Source organism: Leucoraja erinacea, unplaced genomic scaffold, assembly GCF_028641065.1.
Source record: "Leucoraja erinacea ecotype New England unplaced genomic scaffold, Leri_hhj_1 Leri_1503S, whole genome shotgun sequence".
Lineage (NCBI taxonomy): Eukaryota > Metazoa > Chordata > Chondrichthyes > Rajiformes > Rajidae > Leucoraja > Leucoraja erinaceus.
Genome location: NW_026575785.1, coordinates 15,502 through 26,782, shown reverse-complemented (window position 1 = coordinate 26,782; position 11,281 = coordinate 15,502). Strand labels below are relative to the sequence as shown.

General features: G+C 48.9%; 1 protein-coding gene across 1 annotated transcript; it reads right to left on the bottom strand.

The window, feature by feature from the left end:
• Positions 1 to 595: 595 nt before the first annotated feature.
• Positions 596 to 10,341, bottom strand: LOC129715908 (rano class II histocompatibility antigen, A beta chain-like). Its single transcript, XM_055665794.1, has 5 exons — positions 9,566 to 10,341; positions 7,814 to 8,089; positions 6,218 to 6,499; positions 3,533 to 3,644; positions 596 to 704 (listed from the first exon to the last, which is right to left on the bottom strand). Exons 1-5 carry the CDS (start codon positions 9,669 to 9,671, stop codon positions 635 to 637), a joined length of 846 nt encoding a protein of 281 aa, XP_055521769.1. The 5' UTR covers positions 9,672 to 10,341; the 3' UTR covers positions 596 to 634.
• Between the last annotated feature and the right edge of the window lie 940 nt (positions 10,342 to 11,281).

The window sequence follows — 11,281 nt, the reverse complement described above, 5'->3', positions numbered from 1 at the left end:
CAGATGCTGGAAAATTGAAGGTAGACAAAAGTGCTGGAGAAACTCAGCGGGTGCGGCAGCAGCATCTATTGAGCGAAGGAAATTGGCAACGTTTCGGGCCGAAACCCTTCTTCAGACTCCATAGATTTGAGTATAGGAGCAGGGAGGTTCTACTGCAGTTGTACAGGGTCTTGGTGAGACCACACCTGTAGTATTGCGTACAGTTTTGGTCTCCTAATCTGAGGAAAGACATTCCTGCCCTAGAGGGAGTACAGAGAAGGTTCACCAGACTGATTCCTGGGATGTCAGGACTTTCATATGAAGAAAGACTGGATAGACTCGGCTTGTACTCGCTAGAATTTAGAAGATTGAGGGGGGGATCTTATAGAAACTTACAAAATTCTTAAGGGGGTTGGACAGGCTAGATGCAGGAAGATTGTTCCCGATGTTGGGGAAGTCCAGAACAAAGGATCACAGTTTAAGGATAAGGGGGAAATCTTTTTGGACCGAGATGAGGGAAACATTTTTCACACAGAGAGTGGTGAATCTGTGGAATTCTATGTCTATGAATTCTATTGTCTATGTTTCTATGTTTCTAATAAAGAGTCCTTCAAAATACTGATCACTTTACATTTTATTACAAGAAAAACAGGTTCTATTTTGGATTTTCCTTTTTCAGGCCTTCAATTTTCATAATCTTATGAACAGGGATTTCAGCCACGTTCCTGCAGAAAATGTCAAAGTAAAAGAGAAAGTCAGGTTAGTCACTGAGTTAAACCACCGACCCACAGTCCTTTCACAAATTTTGGTAGAGTCATGGATTTTGGTAGTCGGAGTAAAGGTGCAGACTACTAAATGGGGAGAGAATCCTGAATCAGATGTGCAAAGGGAATGCTGTTGCAGAATTCCCCAAACAAATACATGTAGTGGGATAAGGTTGATAATGAACACATATTGCAGAATCCTGTTGCAGAATTCCCAAAAAGGTTCATCTGCAAGTTGGGAAAACAGGAAGTACAACGGGATCTGGGGGTCCTTGTTCATCAGTCTATGACAGTAAGCATGCAGGTACAGCAGGCAGTGAAGAAAGCCAATGGCATGTTGGCCTTTATAACAAGAGGAATCGAATATAGGAGCAAAGAGGCCCTTCTGCAGTTGTACAGGGCCCTGGTGAGACCACACCTGGAGTATTGTGTGCAGTTTTGGCCCGTTGGCCTTCATAACAAGAGGAGTTGAGTACAGGAGCAAAGAGGTCCTTCTGCAGTTGTACAGGGCCCTGGTGAGACCACACCTGGAGTATTGTGTGCAGTTTTGGCCTGTTGGCCTTCATAACAAGAGGAGTTGAGTCTAGGAGCAAAGAGGTCCTTCTGCAGTTGTACAGGGCCCTGGTGAGACCACACCTGGAGTATTGTGTGCAGTTTTGGCCCGTTGGCCTTCATAACAAGAGGATTTGAGCATAGGAGCAAAGAGGCCCTTCTGCAGTTGTACAGGGCCCTGGTGAGACCACACCTGGAGTATTGTGTACAGTTTTGGCCCGTTGGCCTTCATAACAAGAGGAGTTGACTATAGGAGCAAAGAGGTCCTTCTGCAGTTATACAGGGCCCTAGTGAGACCACACCTGGAGTATTGTGTACAGTTTTGGTCCCCTAATTTGAGGAAGGACATTCTTGCTATTGAGGGAGCCCAGCATAGGTTCACCAGGTTAATTCCCATGATGGCGGGACTGTCATATGCTGAGAGAATGGAGCGGCTGGGCTTGTACACTCTGGAGTTTAGAAGGATGAGAGGGAATTTCATTGAAACATGTAAGATTATTAAGGGCTTGGACACGCTAGAGGCAGGAAACGTGTTCCCGATGTTGGGGGAGTCCAGAACCAGGGGCCACAGTTTAAGAATAAGGAGTCGGCCATTTAGAACGGAGACGAGGAAACACTTTTTCTCGCAGAGAGTTGTGAGTCTGTGGAATTCTCTGCCTCGGAGGGCGGTGGAGGCCGGTTCTCTGGATGCTTTGAAGAGAGAGCTGGATAGGGCTCTTAAAGATATCGGAGTCAGGGGATATGCGGAGAAGGCAGGAACGGGGTACCGATTGTGGATGATCAGCCGTGATCACATTGAATGGCGGTGCTGGCTCGAAGGGCCGAATGGCCTCTACTCCTGCATCTATTGTCTATTGTCTATTGAATCGGTTGTAAAGAAAGCAAACCGAATGCTGGCATTTATTTCAAGAGGGCTTGTATACAAAAACAGCTCTATAAGGCCAGCATTTGGTGGATTGTGAGCAGTTTTGGGCCCTGTATCTGAGGAAGGGTGTGCTGGCTCTGGAGAAGGCCCAGAGGAGGTTTACAAGAATGATCCCAGGAATGAGTGGGTTGACCTATGATTAACAAAGAACTGCTTGAAAAATCGATGGTAGATGCTGGACAAACTCTAACCTATGATGAGCGGTTGTCGGCACTGGGCCTGTACTCGCAGGAGTTTAGAAGATTGAGGAGGTGGGGGGGGAGGACCTCATTGAAACGTACAGGCCTGGATAGAGTGGATGTGGAGAGGATGTTTCCACTAGTGGGAGAGTCTAGGACTAGAGGGCACAGCCTCAGAATTAAAGGATGTGCTTATCGGAAGGAGATGAGGAGGAATTTCTTTAGCCAGAGGGTGGTGAATCTGTGGGATTCGTTGCCACAGACGGCGGTGGAGGCCACAAGTCAGTGGATATATTTAAGGCAGAGATAGATAGATTGTTGATGAGTGCGGGTGTCAGGGGTTATGGGGAGAAGGCAGGAGAATGGGGTTGGGAGGGAGAGATAGATCATAGAAACATATAGAAACTAGAAACTAGCAGGAGTAGAGGCCATTCGGCCCTTCGAGCCTGCGCCATTCACCATTCAATATGATCATGGCTGATCATCCAACTCAGTATCCTGTACCTGCCTTCTCTCCATACCTCCTGAGCCCTTTAGCCACAAGGGCCACATCTAACTCCCTCTTAAATATACATAGATACATAGAAAATAGGTGCAGTAGTAGAGGCCATTCGGCCCTTCGAGCCTGCACCATTCGCCATTCAATATGATCACGGCTGATCATCCAACTCAGTATCCCGTACCTGCCTTCTCTCCATACCCACTGACCCCTTTAGCCACAAGAGCCACATCTAACTCCCTCTTAAATATAGCCAATGAACTGTGTGGCCTCAACTACCTACTGTGGCAGAGAATTCCACAGATTCACCACTCTCTGTGTGAATTTTTTTTTCCTCATCTCGGTCCTAAAAGATTTCCTCCTTATCCTTAAACTGTGACCCCTTGTTCTGGACTTCCCCAACATCGGGAGCAATCTTCCTGTCCAACCCCTTCTATAAGATCCCCCCTCAATCTTCTAAATTCTAGCGTGTACAAGCCGAGTCTATCCAGCCTTTCTTCAGATGAAAGTCCTGCCATCCCAGGAATCAGTCTGGTCAACCTTCTCTGTACTCCCTCTATCAGCCGTGATTGAATGGTGGAGTAGACTCGATGGGCCGAATGGCCTAATTCGGCTTATGGCCCTTTGATCTTACCTTTTGTGTATCTCTCTGCCCAAGTACAAGGTTAGCATTAGCCCAAGAACTCCCACAAGAACTCCGACCACACAGACAACGATCCCCGAGATGGGTGTTCGAGTAGGCCGATCTGCAGAAAAAATCAAGACGGCATGTTAATTCCTTATTACATGCGGTCTACATATCATTTGTCACATGCAGTGCCATCCCCTTAGGCCCAATATCCCTTAGAGTCCTATCACAAATCTTGGTAGAGTCATGGATTTTGTTAGTCGGAGTAGACTGCTTTATAAATGGGGAGAGAATCCCAAAATCGGATGTGCAAAGGGAATGCTGGTGCAGGATTAGGCCATTCGGCCCATCAAGTCTACTCCGACATTCAATCACGGCTGATCTATCTCTCCCTCCCAACCCCATTCTCCTGCCTTCTCCCCATAACCCCTGACACTCGCACTCATCAACAATCTATCTATCTCTGCCTTAAATATATCCACTGACTTGTGGCCTCCACCGCCGTCTGTGTGGCAACGAATCCCACAGATTCACCACCCTCTGATTAAATAAATTTCTCCTCATCTCTTTCCTATAAGCACGTCCTTTAAATCTGAGGCTGTGACCTCTAGTCCTGGACCTCCCACTAGTGGAAACATCCTCTCCACATCCACTCTATCCAGCTTGAAACAAGCCCTTCGGCCCAACTTGCCCACGCCGGCCAACATGTCCCAGCTACACTAGTCCCACCCCGACCAACATGCCCCATCTACACTAGTCCCACACCGACCAACATGCCCCATCTACACTAGTCCCCCCCCTGACCAACATGCCCCATCTACACTAGTCCCACCCCGACCAACATGCCCCATCTACACCTTGTCCCCCCCCGACCAACATGCCCCATCTACAGTAGTCCCACCCTGACCAACATGCCCCATCTACACTAGTCCCACCCCTCCTCTGTGTTGCCCCATCTACACTAGTCCCACCCCGACCAACATGCCCCATCTACACTAGTCCCCCCCCGACCAACATGCCCCCCCTACACTAGTCCCACCCCGACCAACATGCCCCATCTACACTAGTCCCACCCCGACCAACATGCCCCATCTACACTAGTCCCACCCCGACCAACATGCCCCATCTACACTAGTCCCACCCCGACCAACATGCCCCGTCTACACTAGTCCCACCCCGACCAACATGTCCCCTCTACACTAGTCCCACCCCGACCTTTTAGGACCGAGATGAGAAAAACATTTTTTTTCCAACACAGAGAGTGGTGAATTTGTGGAATTCTCTGCCATAGAAGGTAGTTGAGGCCACAGTTCATTGGCTATATTTAAGAGGGAGTTAGGTGTGGCCCTTGTGGCTAAAGGGATCAGGGGGTATGGAGAGAAGGCAGGTACAGGATACTGAGTTGGATGATCAGCCATGATCATATTGAATGGCGGTGCAGGCTCAAAGGGCCGAATGGCCTCTACTCCTGCACCTATTTTCTATGTTTCTATGTTCCCGATTTTGGGGGAGTCCAGAACCAGGGGCCACACGCAGTTTAGGAATAAGGGGGGGCGGCCATTTAGAACGGAGACGAGGAGAAACTTTTCCACCCAGAGAGTTGTGTGAATCTGTGGCCATTTAGGACTGAGATGAGGAGAAACCTTTCCACCCAGAGAGTTGTGAGTCTGCGGAATTCTGTTCCACATTCCACATCTGTTCCAGATGTTGGGGGAGGCCAGAACCAGGGGCCACACACGCAGTTTAAGAATAAAGGGGTCGGCCGAAGGGCCGAATGGCCTACTCCTGCACCTAATTTCTATGTTTCTATGTATAACTGCATGCTGCACCTGCATGCCTACTTTCAATGAATGGTGTACCATGACACCCAGGTCTCGTAGCATCTCCCCTTTTGACAACATAGAAACATATAAACATAGAAATTAGGTGCAGGAGTAGGCCATTCGGCCCTTCGAGCCTGCACCGCTATTCAATATGATCATGGCTGATCATCCAACTCAGTATCCCGTACCTGCCTTCTTTCCATACCCCCTGATCCCTTTAGCCACAAGGGCCACATCTAACTCCCTCTTAAATATAGCCAATGAACTGGCCTCAACTACCCTCTGTGGCAGAGAGTTCCAGAGATTCACCACTCTCTGTGTGAAAAAAGTTCGTCTCATCTCGGTTTTAAAGGATTTCCCCCTTATCCTTAAGCTGTGACCCCTTGTCCTGGACTTCCCCAACATCGGGAACAATCTTCCTGCATCTAGCCTGTCCAACCCCTTAAGAATTTTGTAAATTTCTATAAGATCCCCTCTCAATCTTCTAAATTCTAGCGTGTACAAGCCGAGTCTATCCAGTCTTTCTTCATAAGACAGTCCTGACATCCCAGGAATCAGTCTGGTGAACCTTCTCTGCACTCCCTCTTTGGCAATAATGTCCTTCCTCAGATTTGGAGACCAAAACTGTACGCAATACTCCAGGTGTGGTCTCACCAAGACCCTGTACAACTGCAGTAGAACCTCCCTGCTCCTAGACTCAAATCCTTTTGCTATGAAAGCTAACATACCATTCGCTTTCTTTACTGCCTGCTGCACCTGCATGCCTACCTTCAATGACTGGTGTACCATGACACCCAGGTCTCGCTGCATCTCCCCCTTTCCCAATCGGCCACCACATCGTGACAACAAACCAAACTGAGCCACTTACCAAGCGAGAGGGTCAGGGCTTTATCGAGGCTGACGTGAGCCACAAGGCAGCTGAAAGTGTCCCCGCGTTGAGGCTCGATGCGGATGTACTTCAGGATGTTGAAGGTCCAGTCTCTCTCGACCAGCAGTGGGGACGAGTGTACGGGGCCGGTGAAGGGTTGGCCGTTGACCAGGAACTGGAGCTCAATCTCGAAAGGGTAGAACCTCTCGGCGAAACAGTACAGGGTGTTGGCTCTCTGCAGGACGTAGTCCTCTTCTGTGTAGATGTGGGCGATCGGTTTCTCTGCAACAAGAGGTGAGGCTTTGACAAGAGGAATCGAAAATAGGAGCAAAGAGGTCCTTCTGCAGTTGTACAGGGCCCTAGTGAGACCACACCTGGAGTATTGTGTGCAGTTATGGCCTGTTGGCCTTCATAACAAGAGGAGTTGAGTATAGGAGCAAAGAGGTCCTTCTGCAGTTGTACAGAGCCCTAGTGAGACCACACCTGGAGTATTGTGTGCAGTTTTGGTCCCCTAATTTGAGGAAGGACATTCTTGCTATTGAGGGAGCCCAGCGTAGGTTCACCAGGTTAATTCCTGGGATGGCGGGACTGTCATATGCTGAGAGAATGGAGCGGCTGTGGGCTTGTACACTCTGGAGTTTAGAAGGATGAGGGGATATCGTATTGAAACATATAAGATTATTTTAAGGGCTTGGACACGCTAGAGGCAGGAAACAACTGCAGAAGGACCTCTTTGCTCCTATACTCAACTCCTCTTGTTATGAAGGCCAACAGGCCAAAACTGCACACGATACTCCAGGTGTGGTCTCACTAGGGCCCTGTACAACTGCAGAAGGACCTCTTTGCTCCTATATTCGATTCCTCTTGTTATGAAGGCCAACATATAACCATATAACAATTACAGCACGGAAACAGGCCATCTCGACCCTTCTAGTCCGTGCCGAACACATAATCTCCCCATGTCCCATATACCTGCGCTCAGACCATAACCCTCCATTCCCTTCCCATCCATATAACTATCCAATTTACTTTTAAATGATAAAAAACGAACCTGCCTCCACCACCTTCACTGGAAGCTCATCCCACACAGCTACAACTCTCTGAGTAAAGAAGTTCCCCCTCATGTTACCCCTAAACTTCAGTCCCTTAATTCTCAAGTCATGTCCCCTTGTTTGAATCTTCCCTACTCTCAGTGGGAAAAGCTTTTCCACGTCAACTCTGTCTATCCCTCTCATCATTTTAAAGACCTCTATCAAGTGCCCCCTTAACCTTCTGTGCTCCAAAGAATAAAACCCTAACTTGTTCAACCTTTCTCTGTAACTTAGTTGCTGAAACCCAGGCAACATTCTAGTAAATCTCCTCTGTACTCTCTCAACATGCCATTGGCTTTCTTCACTGCCTGCTGTACCTGCATGCTTACTTTCATAGACTGATGTACAAGGACCCCCCCAGATCCCCTTTTCCCAACATGACGCCATTTAGATAGATGCTGCCTCACCCGCCGAGTTGCTCCAGCACTTTTTGTCTACATTCCTTTGGTTTATTTACGATTCATTCGCAAGAAGAGGCCTCCAATTTCCTCGCACGCCCACTTACTGCTGCCGATGGGTTGGTTATCGTTGCCGGCCGCCAGCTCACTCATGTCGCTCCGGATTTGGTTCTGAAACCCCTCGGCCCTCTGCACAAAGTAGGTCACCTCCTCCTCGCCCAGCTCCTCCCTCCCGTCCGTGGCCTGGCCGTTGATGGAGAAGGCGCGCGCCTCGTGGTCGTAGGCGAGGAAGGGCACAGAGTTCACGCTGAGGATGTCCAGAGTCTTCTCCGAGCCCGACGTGCTCCGCCCGTAGACGAAATGCTCGGACACCGTCTCGATCTCTGGTGGGGGGGGCGAGAGAATGTCGGAGAAGAGAATCGATAATGTTAGTCAAGTCAAAAGCGCTGGAGAAACTCAGCGGGTGAAGCAGCATCTATGGAGCAAAGGACCCCTCATTTGCAGTTGAACAGAGCCCTAGTGAGACCACACCTGGAGTATTGTGTGTAGTTTTGGCCTGTTGGCCTTCAAAACTAGAGGAGTTGAGTATAGGAGCAAAGAGGTCCTTCTGCAGTTGTACAGGGCCCTGGTGAGACCACAGCTGGAGTATTGTGTGCAGTTTTGGCCTGTTGGCCTTCAAAACAAGAGGAGTCGAGTATAGGAGCAAAGAGGTCCTTCTGCAGTTGTACAGGGCCCTGGTGAGACCACACCTGGAGTATTGTGTGCAGTTTTGGTCCCCTAATTTGAGGAAGGACATTCTTGCTATTGAGGGAGCCCAGCGTAGGTTCACCAGGTTAATTCCCGGGATGGCGGGACTGTCATATGCTGAGAGAATGTGGAGCGGCTGGGCTTGTACACTCTGGAGTTTAGAAGGATGAGAGGGTATCTCATTGAAACATATAAGATTTTTAAGGGTTTGGACACGCTAGAGGCAGGAAACATGTTCCCGGTGTTGGGGGAGTCCAGAACCAGGGGCCACACACACAGTTTAAGAATAAGGAGTTAGATGTGGCCCTTGTGGCTAAGGGGATCAGGGGGTATGGAGAGAAGGCAGGAATGGGATACTGAGTTGGATGATCAGCCATGATCATATCGAATGGCGGTGCAGGCTCGAAGGGCCGAATAGCCTACTCCTGCACCTATTTTCTATGTTTCTAAGGAGTAAGCCATTTAAAACGGAGACGAGGAAACACTTTTTCTCACAGAGAGTGGCGAGTCTGTGGAATTCTGTTCCGCATTCCACATCTTTTCCAGATGTTGGGGGGGTCCAGAACCAGGGGCCACACACACACACAGTTTAAGAATAAGGGGTCGGCCATTTAGAACGGAGACGAGGAAACACTTTTTCTCACAGAGTGTGGTGAGTCTGTGGAATTCTCTGCCTCAGAGGGTGGTGGAGGCCGGTTATCTGGAGAGGATTCTTTCAAGAGAGAGCTAGATAGGGCTCTTAAAGATAGCGGAGTTAGGGGGTATGGGGAGAAGGCAGGAACGGGGTACTGATTGTGGATGATCGGCCGTGATCAAGAGAGAGCTAGATAGGGTTCTTAAAGATAGCGGAGTCAGGGGAGAAGGCAGGAACGGGGTACTGATTGGGGATGATCAGCCATGATCACATTGAATGGCAGTGCTGGCCCGAAGGGCCGAATGGCCTCTACTCCTGCCCCTTTTGTCTACTGTTGATACCATTAACCAAAAGTATGTCTGAACAAGGACCCCGACCCAAAACGTTGCCTGTTCCTTCTGTCCAGAGATGCTGCCTGTCCCAAAATGTTGAGTTACTCCAGCATTTTTTGCCCCAATCTTGTAAGCTTCCTACTCACCAATCTCTGCCACGGCTGCAGCCAGAGACAGCAGGGCCGTTAGCAAGCCTCTGAGACCCATGTTCCCCCGGAGACTTGTACAGAGGATCTCCTGGTTAGCAAACATCGCGAAGAGTTTTAGCAGGTGCAGGGAACAACCCACAAAACCTCCCGTAAGTTAAGCCGAGTTATGTACCACGCATTTCACAATCAATATTAATTGCTAGGGGCGAGGGCCAAACCTAACTTGGCTCAGGTTCAAAAGAATTACTTTCGGGAACTTCCCCAGTCACTTATTTTATGAAGAGGACATTGTTGCCTTTCGAAAAACCATTGTGTGTTGTCATTCGCAGTTCCTCATGTCTCCATTCCTTCATGCCAAGGTGCGTGTCATGGAATGTTTGCATTCACCTCAATGAGCGACAAGCTTTTTCACGGGCAGGGCCGGATTTGGTGAGGCCACTCTCAATCCCCTATGTAAGGCCCGTTCCAATCAGTCTATGAAAGCCGATAGGTAAATCCAGCCCTGCCCGAGGCCCCCCCTAGATCTCGAGGCCCTAAGATTAAGTTTGTGAAGCCTATACGTATATCCGGCCCTGATCACGGGCCTATTGTGAGAGAATAAATGCTTATCCGTGTTGCTTTGGGTGTGGACACGCTAGTGGTCAGGACTTTCATATGAAGAAAGACTGGAAGCAAATGATATATTAGCATTCATAACAAAGGATTTAAGTATAGGAACATAGAAAATAGGTGCAGGAGTAGAGGCCATTCGGCCCTTCGAGCCTGCACCATTCGCCATTCAATATGATCATGGCTGATCATCCAACTCAGTATCCTGTACCTGCTTTCTCTCCACCGCATGTGTAGGATCGGTATAACCCAGTCTCTTTATTGAAGCTAGTTACAAGTTAGATGTGGCCCTTGTGGCTAAAGGGATTAGGGAACAATCTTCCTGCATCTAGCCTGTCCAACCCCTTAAGAATTTTGCAGGAGAAAGGAGAGAGAGGGAGGCGAGAGAGAGGGAAAGATGGGGAGGAAAGGGAGGGGAGAGTGTGAAAGATGGGGGGAGAGAAAGAGGGAGGGGGAGAGGGGAGAGGCAACATAGAAACATAGACAATAGGTGCAGGAGTAGAGGCCATTCGGCCCTTCGAGCCTGCACCATTCGCCATTCAATATGATCATGGCTGATCATCCAACTCAGTATCCCATCCCTGCCTTCTCTCCATACCCCCTGATCCCTTTAGCCACAAGGGCCACATCTAACTCCCTCTTAAATATAGCCAATGAACTGTGTGGCCTCAACTACCTTCTGCGGCAGAGAATTCCACAGATTCACCACTCTGTGTGTGTGTGTGAAAAAAAATGTTTTTCTCATCTCATCTCGGTCCTAAAAGATTTCCCCCTTATCCTTAAACTGTGTGTGTGGCCCCCTTGTTCTGGACTTCCCCAACATCGGGAACAATCTTCCTGCATCTAGCCTGTCCAACCCCTTAAGAATTTTGTAAGTTTCTATAAGATCCCCCCTCAATCTTCTGAATTCCAGCGAGTACAAGCCGAGTCTATCCAGTCTTTCTTCATATGAAAGTCCTGACATCCCAGGAATCAGTCTGGTGAACCTTCTCTGTACTCCCTCTATGGCAAGAATGTCTTTCCTCAGATTTGGAGAGCAAAACTGTACTCCATACTCCAGGTGTGGTCTCACCAGGGCCCTGTACAACTGCAGAAGGACCCCTC

Coding starts and splice junctions, on each gene's coding strand:
- LOC129715908 (XM_055665794.1), bottom strand. CDS start 9,671: ATGTTTGCTAACCAGGAGATCCTCTGTACAAGTCTCCGGGGGAACATG. Junction 6,500..7,813: donor TAACCAACCCATCGGCAGCA/GTAAGTGGGCGT, acceptor CTCTTGTTGCAG/AGAAACCGATCGCCCACATC. Junction 3,645..6,217: donor AGCCCTGACCCTCTCGCTTG/GTAAGTGGCTCA, acceptor TTTTTTCTGCAG/ATCGGCCTACTCGAACACCC.